Raw genomic sequence first — 18,522 nt, 5'->3', positions numbered from 1 at the left:
CTATTAGCGGTAGTACGATCAAGCAGCCTTAAATTAACAGAGAGTAGTGCAAGATATCTGCAAAATAAGCACAATGATCAATAAGTGATACAGACAACTCAAGAAGGAGATCCATCCCAGTTTATAGAAATATCAAGTATCTTTATGTATGTTTAGGCATCAGAAATTGTTCAGGTAAGTAAGTTTTTAAAAGGGAATTCTTTTCAGTTCAAAAAGGGGACCCTAAATTCAATTTTCGATTTCAGAAAAGTGGTCCTATGGAAGGAAGAACAGGTTTTGCAAACAGGTGTAGTACAGCGAATTATAGGACTAATCTCCAGGAGTTAAGTTGAGTGGTGAGCAAAGTCCAAAACCGGACCAGCAGTACACCACCAGTGGCACAAGGGCAGCTGTGTACAGGGTACAGAACAGCGTTGTGATCCCATTGTTACTTTATGGAGTTTGGTCTCTACAAAAAGAGGCTGCAGACTCTGGCCAGGAGGTCAATCCGGCTGAACCAACAGGGCGTCTCCGGCCTCATGATGCTCTGGGATGTAGGGACACCTTCGGTCCTCTTCTCCCTTGCCCAGGGGCAATTGGTGCAGGGGTGACCTTAACTGTTGTGTTTTTCCTTACTGGAGCAGTTGCGGTAGAGGGGGCCCTGTGTGCTGAGGCTGCAGGCGACATCTGGGAGTCCACAAGGGGTGAATCCACCATGGACTTGGGTTCTGGAGGGCTGGGGACCTCGATGGCACTGTTGGCCCAAGTTGACTCAGGCTTGGAACAAAGGGTGCTGTGGTGGCTTCACGTTTTAGATTTTGTTGGTTCCGGAGGCCTAGGAGTCTTCTCTTTTGGAGTTGCTGCGAGATGCAGGGAACAATTCCACTGTCCCGTGAGAGGTCTTGGATCGTTATCAAAGGCAGGCAGTCCTCCCAAGGTTCTGTAGTCCCCATTTGCAGGACGAGGCGCAGTTTTCGACGAGGGATTCCGACAGGCCAGCGGGGCTGATACCAGGTCAGCTGCTGCTTCTCACTGCTTTTGCGGCTCTTCGGTGTCCTCTCTCTTCTTATGTCATCACAATATGCTTCTCTGGTGCCAGGGACCTCCCTAAATAATCAATATAGGGGCGTTAGGGGAGTACAGGGTAGTAGTCAATGGGTTACTGACCTTTAAGGTAATTAAGCCCCCTATATGACAAGTTTCTGTAGGAAGTGGGCATAAACCTGTCCCAGAATTCCTAACTATTCTACCACAAAGATCGCTACTTCTGAAAAGTTGTGTCCACCTTAGTTTAGCTCACCTTAGGTGTGGTACCAGCCTGCGGGTGGCACGCCTAGCTACTTTTCCTGCCTCTTCAGATGGCAAAGTGGTCTGGACAAATGGAGGTCGGCTTCCTCTCCTTTGAGGGGAGCCAGATTTGCATTCCAAGGGCAGCAGCTTTTTGATTCTTGCTGCTCTAGAGAGGCTAATCAGCAGGTCATCTTGTGGGAGGGGGTGTTGCACCGTCTTCCAAGACAGGCTTTTGTTCTACGTCTCCTGAGAACAAAAGGCTCTCTCCCTGTGAGGTCAGAACAGTGTCTCAGGTGGCAGGCTAGCAAAGACCATACAGCAACCACACCAGGGGCTGGTAGGTTTTCAGGGGGCACCTCTAATGTACCACGTGGGGGCATATATTGATAAATCCAACACTGAAATCAGTGTGGGTTTATCAATGCAAGTTTTGATACCAAACTTCCCTTTCTTCGGTGACGCCAATCTCCATATACCCATTCATTCTGCTGATCGCAAATACCTCAAGTTTGTCATAGCAGGAAAACACTACCAATTTAAGGTTCTCCCCTCCGGTGTCACTACCCACCATGGGTCTTTACAAAGTGCCTAGTAGTAGCATTTATTTATTTATTTATTTATTTATTTATGTATATATGTGATTTATAAAGCGCATAGCTTCCCAAGGGCTTCCCAGCGCTGCAGTGAGCGTAGCGGGTCGGCGTAGAGTGGAAATCATGAAAAGAGCCAAGTTTTAAGTTTCTTCCTGAAACTACGTAGGTCCTTTAGAAGTTGCAAATCAGTGGTCATTGAGTTCCAAAGTTTTGGGACCAAATGGGTAAAGGATCTTCCTCCCCATCTGGTTCTTTTTATTCTCGTTTTACTCCTGAGATAATCAGATGAGGACCTGAGGGACCTGTTCTGGACATCTCGATAGACAAGGGATTGTAACACGGCTGGAGCTCTGCCCTGCATAGCTTTGTGGGCTAGGCATAGTGCCTTGAACTTGGCTCTGGATTAAATAGGAAGCCAGTGAAGTTTGGACATTGAAGTTCTCACAGACTCCTACTTTGGTATCTTCAGTAGCATCCTGGCCACCGCATTTTTAACCACCTGAATCCTGTTGACTACATATTTGGGGGCCCCTAGGTACAGTGAGTTACCATAGTCCAAGCTTGAGACCACTAGTGCCTGAATCATCGTTCTCCGCGCGTAGTCTGGGAGAAGGTCTATGATCTTAGAGAGTAAGCGTAGAATGACGAAGCAGGTAGCTGAACGTGTTTTTGCTAGGGTGTCCATAGAAAGGTTCCGGTCAAGCCATATCCCCATGATCTTGATGGAGGGCTTGGTGCGGGTTCACACCCCTGTTATTTGGCCAGCTGACCCTTTTCCTAGGATCTGTGCAGTAATCCAAGAACAGAAGCTCGGTTTTTTCACCGTTGAGCTTTCAACAGCAGTTGGATATCCATGTTGCTATTTTTTCCACGCATCGGACTTTCTTCAGATGATTTGAGTTAGTGGCATCAGACACTGAGACTACCAATTGTGTATCATCAGCATAAGACAGTATTGACAGTCCAAACTCCTCTACAATTTGTGCCAGAGGACTAATGTAAAAATTAAACAGGGTGGGACAGAGTGTTGATCCCTGAAGAACGCCATATGGGGCAACAACCGTGTCTGAGAAGAAGCCCGATTCCCTGCATTGGAAAGATCTTTCACTTAGGAAGGAGGACAACCATAGGATGGCCTTATTCTGAATCCCAACCTCCCCTAGTCTATGTATTAAAATACTGTGATCAACGGTATCAAATGCTGTACTTCGATCAAGAAGAAGAATGGTGGCAGTTTCTCCCATGTCCAATATCATTTTAAATCTCTCAGTAACTATGAGGAGAACGGATTCCGTGCTGTGTTCAGGGCGGAACCCCATCTGGCCAGGCCTCCTTGTGAAAGGCACAGAAGACGCCATACATGCATAATATGTTATACAGATGAAAGGAAAAAGGAAGAGCTGTTTGGAGGAACTGAAATTAGGGTAAAATCTACAAACATGCTAGTTGGAAAACTGAAGGGTTTGTATGCATTTTAAGCTGTCTCAGGCACGTCATTTGAACATCTGTATGAAACTGTAACCAGCTATTAACATACTTTCCAGTGCCAAAAATCGACTGTTCTTGCCCACTGTAACTGCAGGACAGAAGAAAGGAAGGTTGCGTACATTTTTACCAGATTTTATGGACTGTGCTATTGATGGATTGTTAATTTTTCTTATCATAATTAATTGCTGGAATAGGAGTATTAGCGTGTGATTTTCTATAGTGTTAGCCATGCCTTTAAATGCAACTCTGTCATAGAGAGAGGCTGCTTGGTGACCAGGTGACACTGCAGTATTGAAAGATAAAACTGAGAATTTTCGTTTTGCCAAAATGTTGACACCAAACCCTCCAATTTAACTAGGCGTGATCGTGAAACTGGAAAGTAGAAACCTAGCCATTATTAAAATGTCTTAGTATTCCTTGAAAAGAGATCCTTCTGGTGTTGTGTGTTGTATGCCTTATGCCTCTCCCTGTCATCTGTGATGTTTGCATAGATAATAGAAAAACAGACTCCATGCTAAATTGTTAGATTACATTAACCTAGTTGCATTTCATTTCTTTTAAGGCGGAAGTCGAAGATTGGAGCTCTTGGGATGAGGATGCACCTACGAGTGTGAAAGTGGAAGGTGGGAATGGCAATGCACTATCACAAATGGATGAAAACGAGCCAGATTATTTCAGGGATATGATGCCAACTATACGGAAAACTCAAAAAGTAGGTCCCTGCATTCTTGTCAGCACAGCATCACTCATGCATTTGTATTCTCTGCCACACTTACTGCTTATACCATAAACCAACAGAAAATTAAGTCGCCCCAGTTGTATATTTGAACATGTGCTTTAATTGAATCGTTGCATACTCTTGAGAAATTGTGGATATGAAGAAGAATCTGGAACACAACATAAAGAGTTTCCATTTGTCCAGATGAAAGTTTTTACCTCTTTTAGACTACCATCTCTATTCATATATGAATAATGCCACAAGTAAACACATTCATTATTTTTGAAAAAGAATTTATAATGCAAACTGTATGATTTTTAAAAGGATAAGCATAGGGAGCATAGCAGTCTGTGGCAGAAGAAACATTTCGAAATGCAGTTAATATGTATGGGCATTAGAGAATACATCATGGGAAATAATCAACAGTCCCTCCCGCCCCCAGGTCCACATCCATGCCCACTTCCTTATTCTGTGCTCCCATGTACCATTGTCATTGCATCTTGCTTTTTCCCTTCCCCCGGACACCCCCACTTCTTATTAGTAGACTCCAGATATGATTAAAGTGTGCTAGTGGTGCTGCAGAATTTGAAGACCAGGCACACCTCCTCCCCAACTTTGTCTCACCACTGGCCCATTTTACTGGCCTCCAACTACCTGTCTTCTTCTGTATACCGTTGGAATCAGGAAGCTGTTTTTGAAGCTATACCCCTTGCTTGTTAATTTTGTGCACCGTTTCCTGTGAGAAGCAAACATCTTGGTCCTCACAGGCTTCCTTATTTCTAGAGTTCTCTGTTAGGTTTTGATTGCCCGTGGGCTCAGCATTGTGTACCCTGGTGCATCTTTCGTAATAGTCTTTTTAAGTCTGCTACCAAGAATATTCTCAAATTATAACTCCTTTTTCAATTGTTTACATCCATGTGAGCTATGTAACTTTAATTCAAGAACATTGAGGGTAAATAATCCTTTTTCTTCTTATGCTACTCTTCACAGAGGTTTTCCAGCGATAGAGATCTCACTGGGGATCTGCCAGAAGCCTCAGTCTGCTATGGCGTGGTGGTGCCTATATAGGCGCCAGCCAGGCAGGCGGACGTCATTTCTTTTCTTTCCATGCCACTATTCCCCAATCCGGGGAGAGCTGCCTCTCTGTTGCTTTTTGCCAGGTTTTTTCTCAACTTTTGTAGAACATTTTTATTTTATCCAACTTATGTGTGAGGGATGTCTTCAAGGCAGACCGGTCTCAAGCCATGTGGAACTTGTTCCCGCATGATGTCAGTTACCAATCCGCATCGGGTACGTTTTTGGTGTCTCGAACGCGACCAAGATACGAAGTCGTGTTCAGACTGTTGGGCAATGACCCCGAATACCTTGAGGGAGCGGGCGATGAAGTTGCTCGAGGCCCGGCATTTGACACCGTCCAGCAAGACGCCGAGGAGGTCACGGTCACGATCAAAGAACAGGAGGTCGCAGGACCGCTCCTCGAGCCCTAAGTCCTCTTCCTCCCATTCGAGATCCTCAGGACACTCGGGGAAGAGGCATAAGAAGAAGTCCAAGCAGTCTTCATCTTCACCTCAACTAGCGTCCGTCTTTGAGAGAGGTAAGGAGCACCGATGTTCTTGGCACGGTTCTGCATAGCCAGATTCGACCTTGTGTCTCACCTGACCCACCCCACCCCCTCTTTACAGGAGCCGGGGCAACTCCCCCTCTAATAAAAATAATAAGTTTCACAAGGCCATGCGCCGTGTATTTGAGCAGAATGACCCTTCTAGTGAGCCGTTGGGCCCTGCAAGGCTGAAAGGGGCCCCATTGGGTACAACGCCATTTGCCCCGTCCATGAAGCCGGTGGGGCCTCGGGGATGGTACTACGCCAGTCGTGCCATCGCGATGTTCCTCGGCATTGTATCCGAAGTCTGTGCTTGCGACGTCACTGATGCCAGCCGGTGGCAACCTCCTTCCCGATGACACGGAGACGGAATTCCATCCATCGACCCTGGTTCCGACGATGACATAACCCAGAGCTTTTATGGTGTTGTCTGAGCCCTTGAGAAGATGTGGTAGGCTCAGGAGAGGATTGGGAGGGATCTGAGGGCCCTCTTGAAACCCAGGAAGTGTCTGAGGAGAATTTGGACTGCTATAGGGAACTTGGGGAGGCCAGTGGACTGGATACTTTTCCAGATCCTGGCATGCTCTCTCTCCCAAAAGTGGCAACGGAGGAGGGGGCATCTTATGCCATGGTGGTTAAGATTCTATAATATTGACTGGTGTAACTATTGTAGAATCTACAAAGAATTTATGCAATGGTATGCTTTATCGTATTTATATGTTGTTAATGTTTTTTTCACTATTGTTTGCACAAATTATTTTGAAAAATGAGATGAGTATCCCTGAATGCACCAAAATTGTATAACTGTTGCAGAAAGGAAATTGCAATATACACAAATGTTAAAGTGAGGTACAATAACTGAATGTATTGTATTTAAAATCTGCTGAATAAATAAGCAGTAATGAGAATTGGAGGCCAGGTAATTTCGTTTTGATATAAATGGTGGTTAAGAGGGCAGCCGAGGTCCTTGGACTTGGAGCTGCCCTCAGTGCAGGTCAGGACTAACCTCCTGACTGAGGTGCTTCAACCTGGGGCTTCCACTTCCGAACACCTGGTGCCCTTTAATGAGGCACGTACAGACGTCCTTCTAGGGACATGGTCCAAACCTAGCACAGGGGCTCCTTTGAATAGGACGATTGCACGCTGCCATCGCCCAGCTCTGAGCGACCCAAAGTTCCTCAGCCTACACCCCACTCCAGAGATGGTGCAGGTCTCTATGTCTCAAGGCGCATTCCCTTCCGCTCCTCCGGATAGAGAATCCAAGCGACTGGACTCTTTCGGGAAGAATAGGTTTACTTCCTCCAGCCTGGCATTGCGGGCAGTGAATATGCATGCTTGTTGGGCCCTTTCTCCCATTCCCTTTGGGAGATGGTTGCACAAGTGCTGCCACAAGTCCAGGAAGAGGCCTGGGCTGGGCTCTCCCAAGCGGAGATATGCAGCAAAATTCACCATACGGTGTGGCCTAGATACGACCAATTCGCTAGGCAAATCGATTTCAACGACTGTGGCCTTGAGGCGCCATGCCTGGCTACGTACAACTGGCTTCTTGTGCATGCCCAAGCCAATTTGATGGACATACCCTTTGATGGAACCTGCCTTTTTGGGCAGAAGGCAGACTCCGCCCTGGTCAGGTTCAAGGACTCTCGAGCTACGCCAGATCATTGGACCTCTATTCCACCCCCCTTGGCCAGTCTTCATTTCGCCCCTTTTGTGGCAACGGAAGGGGTTTCTAGCCGAGTGAGCCCAGCCAATTCCCGCACAGACTGCCCAAGCCGTGCGAGGACGTGGACGGGGTGCAGTCCGATTTCGGAATTGATGCCAGAAGTCAACCACACTTCCGCAGCCTCCAAGCAATCCTAGGCTAATTCTGCAGGACCACACTACTCCAGTTGGTGGGAGAATTTGTCATCTCCCCCACTGGAGATCCATAACAACGGACAAGTGGGTCTTGCAGATAGTCCAGGAGGAATAATCTCTACCTCTTCTTTCTTTTCCTCCTTCTAATCTGCCAAATTTGGATTGGTAAATGGCGGATAATTTACATTTGCTCCAAGAGGAAGTTACGGCTCTTAGCCAAGGAAGCTATAGAAAATGTCCCAGTTTCAAAAGTAGGCAGTGGCAGTTATTTCCGCTACTTTATGATTCCGAAGAAGAACAAAGGGCTATGGCCCATTTTGGATTTTCGGACCGTCAATCTCGTCCTCAGACAGGAGAAATTCAAAATGCTCCGTTCTTGTCTGCCCTAGACCAAGAAGACTGGATGGTAGCGTTGGATCTGCAAGATGCATATTTTCACATTCCCATCCTGCCGGTCCACAGGCGATACCTGCGGTTCAAGGTAGACCATGAACACTTTCAGTTTACCATTCTCCTCTTCGGTCTTACCTTGCACCTCAGGTGTTCACAAAGGTGATGGCTGTGACCACAGCTCATCTGCGCCGGTTAGGGTTGTCAGTCTTTCCCTACCTCGATGACTGGCTGCTGAAGGCATCCAAGCCCCAGTTAGTTGTCTCTCACCTTCAGACTACGGCAACCCTTCTGCATTTGCTGGCGTTCTCTATAAACTTGCTAAAGTCACACCTGACTCCTTCTCAGACACTTTCTTTTATAGGAGCAGTTCTGGACACATTGCAGTTTCGGGCCTATCCTCCTGAGCAGCGAGTTCAGGCTATTCAGGCTGATTCCGATATTTCAACCTCTATCCAGGATTTCGGTGAGACTGACTCTGAGGCTGTTGGGCCTCATGGCCTCCTGCATCCTGTTGGTAAGACACGCCAGGTGGCGTATGCAGGCTCAGTCTTGGGACTTGAAGTTCCAATGGGCACAACATCGGGGAAATCTCACCGACGTGGTTCAGATCTCGTACCTTAGCTGTATCTCTGTATAACTGACTCTCTCCTTCAATCTGAAAGCTAAACATGAGTGCCTTAAATATATGTTTACTAGTACATCCCGTTATGGCTTGAATGACTACTTCAAACTTCGTCACTATGCACTTTCTTGTTAAGATCCAGATCCCTAGGCACTGGCTGCAGCAACACACCTCACAACTGCCTAGCAAGACAACCCTCATAGACCTTGAGGAAAGTAAAACCTACATATCCAAGATGGGCTCTGTCTTTTTGAACTTGGCGAGAGTTCAAGTGCAGCCGAAATGTTTTGTATTTCATTGCCAAAATGCTATTGATTATTGCTTTTTCTGCACATGTGAAGTCTCAGTGCAGACAGCACTGACACGGCAGGAACTGCCAACCTTTCCATCTCTGAAGGAAAATCCGCACTAGTGGGTTTGGAGTATTTATCTCTCCACCAGTCACTAAGCAATATCTTCAGGCCAGCTTCCTGACATATGGTCTTCTAATTTCATATAAACACAACCCTAACCAAAACACCTCTTTCATGCTTCAACCATTATACTACAACAACCTACATCACAATGATGACATTTCAGTCATTCCATTGTTCTGGGAAGCAGCTACGTAGTGGCTGTCAGTTTAAATCATACTGATGCACAAGAAAAAATATTACCAGTTTAGTTCAACCAACCAATCATCAAATCTTCTCCCCGATATCGTATATTTTTCAGTTGTTGGACCTCACTTGCACAGGGATTCCATCTATTTCGATTCCTGTCTAGAAGTAACAATCACTGGTGAAGAGGAATTATTTTCAACAATGCCAGAGGGGATCAGACGCAACATTGTAACAGTTGTTCCAATGTGAATTCACAGTGAACTCAAACCTATCCCATGCCAGTCAATACAAAACAGTCCTGTGAAGTATAGCTAGATATAGTGCACGTTTCGTTTAACCCACCTCCCCAGGTACATGCATTTGGCATTACAGAGCAGAGAAACCTTCCGTTCGAGGCATATGGGCTGCAGATGGTACATTTATGAATAGATCGCCATCTGGTGTTGGGCTCGGATGATTGCACTTTGTTTTTCTTCTGGAGAAGTCTTTGTCGTCATAGGTGACTCCTCCTCTCGGTGTTAGTGCGCATGGGCATCGGCTCCATCCTTAGATTGTTTTTTTCCGCCATCGGGTTCGGATGAGGATCGAAGCGCTCCGGACCGACTTCAACAAAGAAGGTTATAACCGGCGCGTATTCCTTTCCAAATCGACGGTATTGTTATCGAACGCGACTTCACTCCATACCGACGCGGTTCGAAGGACGACGACTACGAGAAACTCGACGTAGTCCAGCCCGGGGTCCATGGAAAGGACTCCATTCAAAAAATGTCCAACGTGTGGTGCTAAGTTCCCACACAAGGACCTGCACGAGGTGTGCAACCTCTGCTTGTCCCCTGAACACGAATCCAGGGACTGTGAGGCCTGTGCAGCGTTCTCGTCAAAATCGACGATTAGAAACCGTCGAGCCCGAAGACACGAGGTATCGAGAATGCAGTCACAAGCAATCCCGGAGCTGTTTGAGGACCAGCAACCAGAGGACGAGGAAGAAGAGGCCGACGAGGCGGGGTCTGAAGCGGACGAGTCCGACGTCGAGGAAATCGACGTCCAACAAACCGTGAGTGACGACGTCCCTTTACCGAAAAACAGACCCCACACGGTATCGACCCCGCCCTCGAGCCCGGTCAGACAACCGAAAAAAGTTTCCAACGCCCCGCCTTCGAGCCCGGCAACGAAACAGAAACCGAAACACTCGGTCCCCCATCATAGTGGTTCCGGTTCCGATAAACCGACCACATCGACACCGAAGCACCAGGTCAAGGAAAGCTCGAAGTCGAAGCAGTCCATGTCGACACCGAAGCACGCTTCGGCGCCGAAAACACCCTCGACACCGGGGACATCTTCGATACCGAAGAAATCGGATCCGAACAAAACTTCGGCACCGAAAATACAAATGGACATTCCAAAGAAAAAACACCTTTCGGAACCGAAAACTGCGGTACCGACACAGGAACACGGAACGGATCCTAAACAAAAGACTTTGTTTATTGACCCAAAGACTGGCAAGGTAGCCACAGAACTACCTAAAAAGAGGAAACATGAACATTCGGACGACAAGACTCATCCGAAGAAGAGAACAATGGGGACGAATACAACTCCTCCCCCTTCTCCCAAACCTCACACACCATCTTCGCCTCTTCCTCACAATAGGCCAGATATTCCTCCCACACGCCCATCTACACCTACAACAGATGGAGAGAGTGACACAGGGGAGGGGGGACACCCTGGGGATGATGAGGACACAATCCCAGAGGAGGCAGACCCATGGGAAGAGTATAATGTGGGATCAGGTAATGATACCGACCTTGAGTCATATCCCTCAAAACCTTCACCTCCTGATGACAATACTGGGTTTGCACAACTCATTACTAGAGCAGCAACATTTCATAAGGTAGACCTACATACAGAACCTCAAGTACAGGACTTCTTATTAGAAACACTACCTACTGCACAAAGAACATCAGGAACACTACCAATGCTTAAGGGCCTTCTCAGTCATACATCAGAGATATTCAAAGACCCAGTGAGGGCTAGGGTATTGAACCCAAGAATTGATAAAAAATATAGGGCAGCTCCAAAAGACCCAATATACATTAAGGGGCAAATTCCTCTAGACTCACTAGTGGTCACAAACGCTCGCAAGAGAGCAAACTCTTTATCTACAGGAGAAGCTCCACCTCCTGACAAAGAGTCTAAACTAATAGATGCCTCTGGCAAGAGAGTAGCATCTCAAGCGGCAAACAGTTGGCGCATAGCTAATACGCAAGCACTACTTGCAAGGTATGACAGAGCGCATTATGATGAGTTAGAAACACTCATCAAACATCTCCCTAAAGAACATCAAAAGAGGGCAGATCAACTTATACAAGAAGGGAAGTTAATTACTAACACTTCAATAAAGTGCGCCCTAGATGCGGCAGAAACTGCGGCAAGGTCGACAAACACAAGCATCATGTTAAGGAGACATGCATGGCTCAGAGTATCAGGGTTCAAACAAGAGGTACAAACATCGTTACTGAACCAGTAAGTCCAGTGGGTCGCTCACTACTTATCCTACCAGCGTGTAGCCCCGATGCGTTGTGGTCCTTGTAGTCAGCATCAGCGGGTGCGCCTCTGCCTGGGTCTTGAGGAAAAATCAGTCGCGTTGGCCATCCCTGGACACCGGTGTTTCGAGGTTGTTGCCTCTCGTCAGCAGGGAGTAGGAAAGTGTGAAGGGGTGCTGCGTAGGCTGCCAAAAATATTTTCAGGTTTGGTACCGCTCGTGGCACGTAGGAGCGCAACCCGGGCTCGTCAGCCCCACCGGCTCAAGGGAGCCTGAATGTACAAGTAAGTCCAGTGGGTCGCTCACTACTTATCCTACCAGCGTGTAGCCCCGATGCGTTGTGGTCCTTGTAGTCAGCATCAGCGGGTGCGCCTCTGCCTGGGTCTTGAGGAAAAATCAGTCGCGTTGGCCATCCCTGGACACCGGTGTTTCGAGGTTGTTGCCTCTCGTCAGCAGGGAGTAGGAAAGTGTGAAGGGGTGCTGCGTAGGCTGCCAAAAATATTTTCAGGTTTGGTACCGCTCGTGGCACGTAGGAGCGCAACCCGGGCTCGTCAGCCCCACCGGCTCAAGGGAGCCTGAATGTACAAGTAAGTCCAGTGGGTCGCTCACTACTTATCCTACCAGCGTGTAGCCCCGATGCGTTGTGGTCCTTGTAGTCAGCATCAGCGGGTGCGCCTCTGCCTGGGTCTTGAGGAAAAATCAGTCGCGTTGGCCATCCCTGGACACCGGTGTTTCGAGGTTGTTGCCTCTCGTCAGCAGGGAGTAGGAAAGTGTGAAGGGGTGCTGCGTAGGCTGCCAAAAATATTTTCAGGTTTGGTACCGCTCGTGGCACGTAGGAGCGCAACCCGGGCTCGTCAGCCCCACCGGCTCAAGGGAGCCTGAATGTACAAGTAAGTCCAGTGGGTCGCTCACTACTTATCCTACCAGCGTGTAGCCCCGATGCGTTGTGGTCCTTGTAGTCAGCATCAGCGGGTGCGCCTCTGCCTGGGTCTTGAGGAAAAATCAGTCGCGTTGGCCATCCCTGGACACCGGTGTTTCGAGGTTGTTGCCTCTCGTCAGCAGGGAGTAGGAAAGTGTGAAGGGGTGCTGCGTAGGCTGCCAAAAATATTTTCAGGTTTGGTACCGCTCGTGGCACGTAGGAGCGCAACCCGGGCTCGTCAGCCCCACCGGCTCAAGGGAGCCTGAATGTACAAGTAAGTCCAGTGGGTCGCTCACTACTTATCCTACCAGCGTGTAGCCCCGATGCGTTGTGGTCCTTGTAGTCAGCATCAGCGGGTGCGCCTCTGCCTGGGTCTTGAGGAAAAATCAGTCGCGTTGGCCATCCCTGGACACCGGTGTTTCGAGGTTGTTGCCTCTCGTCAGCAGGGAGTAGGAAAGTGTGAAGGGGTGCTGCGTAGGCTGCCAAAAATATTTTCAGGTTTGGTACCGCTCGTGGCACGTAGGAGCGCAACCCGGGCTCGTCAGCCCCACCGGCTCAAGGGAGCCTGAATGTACAAGTAAGTCCAGTGGGTCGCTCACTACTTATCCTACCAGCGTGTAGCCCCGATGCGTTGTGGTCCTTGTAGTCAGCATCAGCGGGTGCGCCTCTGCCTGGGTCTTGAGGAAAAATCAGTCGCGTTGGCCATCCCTGGACACCGGTGTTTCGAGGTTGTTGCCTCTCGTCAGCAGGGAGTAGGAAAGTGTGAAGGGGTGCTGCGTAGGCTGCCAAAAATATTTTCAGGTTTGGTACCGCTCGTGGCACGTAGGAGCGCAACCCGGGCTCGTCAGCCCCACCGGCTCAAGGGAGCCTGAATGTACAAGTAAGTCCAGTGGGTCGCTCACTACTTATCCTACCAGCGTGTAGCCCCGATGCGTTGTGGTCCTTGTAGTCAGCATCAGCGGGTGCGCCTCTGCCTGGGTCTTGAGGAAAAATCAGTCGCGTTGGCCATCCCTGGACACCGGTGTTTCGAGGTTGTTGCCTCTCGTCAGCAGGGAGTAGGAAAGTGTGAAGGGGTGCTGCGTAGGCTGCCAAAAATATTTTCAGGTTTGGTACCGCTCGTGGCACGTAGGAGCGCAACCCGGGCTCGTCAGCCCCACCGGCTCAAGGGAGCCTGAATGTACAAGTAAGTCCAGTGGGTCGCTCACTACTTATCCTACCAGCGTGTAGCCCCGATGCGTTGTGGTCCTTGTAGTCAGCATCAGCGGGTGCGCCTCTGCCTGGGTCTTGAGGAAAAATCAGTCGCGTTGGCCATCCCTGGACACCGGTGTTTCGAGGTTGTTGCCTCTCGTCAGCAGGGAGTAGGAAAGTGTGAAGGGGTGCTGCGTAGGCTGCCAAAAATATTTTCAGGTTTGGTACCGCTCGTGGCACGTAGGAGCGCAACCCGGGCTCGTCAGCCCCACCGGCTCAAGGGAGCCTGAATGTACAAGTAAGTCCAGTGGGTCGCTCACTACTTATCCTACCAGCGTGTAGCCCCGATGCGTTGTGGTCCTTGTAGTCAGCATCAGCGGGTGCGCCTCTGCCTGGGTCTTGAGGAAAAATCAGTCGCGTTGGCCATCCCTGGACACCGGTGTTTCGAGGTTGTTGCCTCTCGTCAGCAGGGAGTAGGAAAGTGTGAAGGGGTGCTGCGTAGGCTGCCAAAAATATTTTCAGGTTTGGTACCGCTCGTGGCACGTAGGAGCGCAACCCGGGCTCGTCAGCCCCACCGGCTCAAGGGAGCCTGAATGTACAAGTAAGTCCAGTGGGTCGCTCACTACTTATCCTACCAGCGTGTAGCCCCGATGCGTTGTGGTCCTTGTAGTCAGCATCAGCGGGTGCGCCTCTGCCTGGGTCTTGAGGAAAAATCAGTCGCGTTGGCCATCCCTGGACACCGGTGTTTCGAGGTTGTTGCCTCTCGTCAGCAGGGAGTAGGAAAGTGTGAAGGGGTGCTGCGTAGGCTGCCAAAAATATTTTCAGGTTTGGTACCGCTCGTGGCACGTAGGAGCGCAACCCGGGCTCGTCAGCCCCACCGGCTCAAGGGAGCCTGAATGTACAAGTAAGTCCAGTGGGTCGCTCACTACTTATCCTACCAGCGTGTAGCCCCGATGCGTTGTGGTCCTTGTAGTCAGCATCAGCGGGTGCGCCTCTGCCTGGGTCTTGAGGAAAAATCAGTCGCGTTGGCCATCCCTGGACACCGGTGTTTCGAGGTTGTTGCCTCTCGTCAGCAGGGAGTAGGAAAGTGTGAAGGGGTGCTGCGTAGGCTGCCAAAAATATTTTCAGGTTTGGTACCGCTCGTGGCACGTAGGAGCGCAACCCGGGCTCGTCAGCCCCACCGGCTCAAGGGAGCCTGAATGTACAAGTAAGTCCAGTGGGTCGCTCACTACTTATCCTACCAGCGTGTAGCCCCGATGCGTTGTGGTCCTTGTAGTCAGCATCAGCGGGTGCGCCTCTGCCTGGGTCTTGAGGAAAAATCAGTCGCGTTGGCCATCCCTGGACACCGGTGTTTCGAGGTTGTTGCCTCTCGTCAGCAGGGAGTAGGAAAGTGTGAAGGGGTGCTGCGTAGGCTGCCAAAAATATTTTCAGGTTTGGTACCGCTCGTGGCACGTAGGAGCGCAACCCGGGCTCGTCAGCCCCACCGGCTCAAGGGAGCCTGAATGTACAAGTAAGTCCAGTGGGTCGCTCACTACTTATCCTACCAGCGTGTAGCCCCGATGCGTTGTGGTCCTTGTAGTCAGCATCAGCGGGTGCGCCTCTGCCTGGGTCTTGAGGAAAAAACAGTCGCGTTGGCCATCCCTGGACACCGGTGTTTCGAGGTTGTTGCCTCTCGTCAGCAGGGAGTAGGAAAGTGTGAAGGGGTGCTGCGTAGGCTGCCAAAAATATTTTCAGGTTTGGTACCGCTCGTGGCACGTAGGAGCGCAACCCGGGCTCGTCAGCCCCACCGGCTCAAGGGAGCCTGAATGTACAAGTAAGTCCAGTGGGTCGCTCACTACTTATCCTACCAGCGTGTAGCCCCGATGCGTTGTGGTCCTTGTAGTCAGCATCAGCGGGTGCGCCTCTGCCTGGGTCTTGAGGAAAAATCAGTCGCGTTGGCCATCCCTGGACACCGGTGTTTCGAGGTTGTTGCCTCTCGTCAGCAGGGAGTAGGAAAGTGTGAAGGGGTGCTGCGTAGGCTGCCAAAAATATTTTCAGGTTTGGTACCGCTCGTGGCACGTAGGAGCGCAACCCGGGCTCGTCAGCCCCACCGGCTCAAGGGAGCCTGAATGTACAAGTAAGTCCAGTGGGTCGCTCACTACTTATCCTACCAGCGTGTAGCCCCGATGCGTTGTGGTCCTTGTAGTCAGCATCAGCGGGTGCGCCTCTGCCTGGGTCTTGAGGAAAAATCAGTCGCGTTGGCCATCCCTGGACACCGGTGTTTCGAGGTTGTTGCCTCTCGTCAGCAGGGAGTAGGAAAGTGTGAAGGGGTGCTGCGTAGGCTGCCAAAAATATTTTCAGGTTTGGTACCGCTCGTGGCACGTAGGAGCGCAACCCGGGCTCGTCAGCCCCACCGGCTCAAGGGAGCCTGAATGTACAAGTAAGTCCAGTGGGTCGCTCACTACTTATCCTACCAGCGTGTAGCCCCGATGCGTTGTGGTCCTTGTAGTCAGCATCAGCGGGTGCGCCTCTGCCTGGGTCTTGAGGAAAAATCAGTCGCGTTGGCCATCCCTGGACACCGGTGTTTCGAGGTTGTTGCCTCTCGTCAGCAGGGAGTAGGAAAGTGTGAAGGGGTGCTGCGTAGGCTGCCAAAAATATTTTCAGGTTTGGTACCGCTCGTGGCACGTAGGAGCGCAACCCGGGCTCGTCAGCCCCACCGGCTCAAGGGAGCCTGAATGTACAAGTAAGTCCAGTGGGTCGCTCACTACTTATCCTACCAGCGTGTAGCCCCGATGCGTTGTGGTCCTTGTAGTCAGCATCAGCGGGTGCGCCTCTGCCTGGGTCTTGAGGAAAAATCAGTCGCGTTGGCCATCCCTGGACACCGGTGTTTCGAGGTTGTTGCCTCTCGTCAGCAGGGAGTAGGAAAGTGTGAAGGGGTGCTGCGTAGGCTGCCAAAAATATTTTCAGGTTTGGTACCGCTCGTGGCACGTAGGAGCGCAACCCGGGCTCGTCAGCCCCACCGGCTCAAGGGAGCCTGAATGTACAAGTAAGTCCAGTGGGTCGCTCACTACTTATCCTACCAGCGTGTAGCCCCGATGCGTTGTGGTCCTTGTAGTCCGCATCAGCGGGTGCGCCTCTGCCTGGGTCTTGAGGAAAAATCAGTCGCGTTGGCCATCCCTGGACACCGGTGTTTCGAGGTTGTTGCCTCTCGTCAGCAGGGAGTAGGAAAGTGTGAAGGGGTGCTGCGTAGGCTGCCAAAAATATTTTCAGGTTTGGTACCGCTCGTGGCACGTAGGAGCGCAACCCGGGCTCGTCAGCCCCACCGGCTCAAGGGAGCCTGAATGTACAAGTAAGTCCAGTGGGTCGCTCACTACTTATCCTACCAGCGTGTAGCCCCGATGCGTTGTGGTCCTTGTAGTCAGCATCAGCGGGTGCGCCTCTGCCTGGGTCTCGTTACTGAACCAACCTTTTGATGGGAAAACACTTTTCGGCACAGGGACAGATGAGGCCCTAGAAAAGATGAAGAAGGATACAGAAACGGCTAAATCAATGGGAGCATTGCAACAGCCGACACAAAGAGGTTCCTTTCGTAGATCCACCTATAGAGGAGGATCCAAAAGTACAGGTACAAACCAACAGCAAACCTCTTTTACACCTACATCACCCAGAGGTCATTCTAGAGGTGGATACAGGGGTAACAACAACAAGGGTAGAGGTCGCGGAAACAACAACAACCGCAACTCTCCAACCCCAAAACAGTGACTTCATAGAGCTTCCCCCAGACCATATAACACCGGTAGGGGGACGCCTATCACAGTTCCTACCTGTCTGGGAAAACATCACATCAGACAAGTGGGTAAGACAAATTATCCAACATGGTTATTGCCTAGAACTCACAGCTACCCCACCAAACATCCCCCCCAAACAGCGTCCAATGAAACAAGATCACCTGACACTATTAAAACAAGAAGTAATATCACTGCTAGAAAAGCATGCCATAGAGAAGGTTCCACAGCACCAACAGGGAACAGGAGTATACTCCCTATACTTCCTAATTCCCAAAAAGGACGGGTCTCTAAGGCCAATACTGGACCTAAGACCTCTCAACGCATACATAAATTCGGAACATTTCCACATGGTCACGCTCCAACAAGTACTTCCTTTACTGAAGAAAGGGGACTTTCTTTCTACACTGGATCTAAAAGACGCTTACTTTCATATCCCTATTCACAAAGCCCACAGGAAATACCTCAGGTTTGTGGTAGAAGGACACCATTATCAGTTCAAAGTCCTTCCATTTGGTGTCACAACGGCACCAAGGGTGTTCACAAAATGCCTGGCAGTGGTAGCAGCTCACCTAAGAAGACAACAAATTCATGTCTTCCCATACTTGGACGACTGGCTAATAAAAGCCAGGTCGCAAGAGGAGTGTCTGCAAGACACACAAAAGACAATTCAGCTACTACACCAGCTAGGGTTCACGGTGAACTACACAAAGTCACACCTACAACCAAACAAGGTTCAACAATATCTGGGGGCTACTATAGACACAGAAAAAGCCAAAGTGTACCCCAACCCAGTCAGGGTCCAAACAATGATTACAATCATTCAGAGATTTCAGCCACAACACTCACTAACAGCAAGAGTGTTCATGCAGCTATTAGGCATGATGTCATCCTGCATACTGCTAATACCATATGCCAAACTACAAATGCGTCCGCTACAAGAATGCTTAGCGACACAGTGGAATCAGGC

The 18,522-nt window shown here is 49.8% G+C and overlaps 1 protein-coding gene across 2 annotated transcripts in view; it reads left to right on the top strand.

Moving 5' to 3' along the window:
* The window catches only part of EBAG9 (estrogen receptor binding site associated antigen 9), a 202,548-nt gene that overhangs the window by 86,410 nt on the left and 97,616 nt on the right, over positions 1-18,522 (top strand). For both annotated transcript variants that reach the window (XM_078686873.1, XM_078686874.1), the window contains one exon: positions 3,913-4,062. In XM_078686873.1, the coding sequence (XP_078542999.1) occupies positions 3,913-4,062 (150 nt within the window). The remainder of the gene's footprint in view (positions 1-3,912; positions 4,063-18,522) is intronic.

This window comes from Lissotriton helveticus, chromosome 4_1, assembly GCF_964261635.1.
Source record: "Lissotriton helveticus chromosome 4_1, aLisHel1.1, whole genome shotgun sequence".
NCBI classification, from domain to species: Eukaryota; Metazoa; Chordata; class Amphibia; order Caudata; family Salamandridae; genus Lissotriton; species Lissotriton helveticus.
The sequence above is the reverse complement of the archived record's forward strand: the minus strand, read 5'-3'. Positions and strand labels throughout refer to the sequence as shown.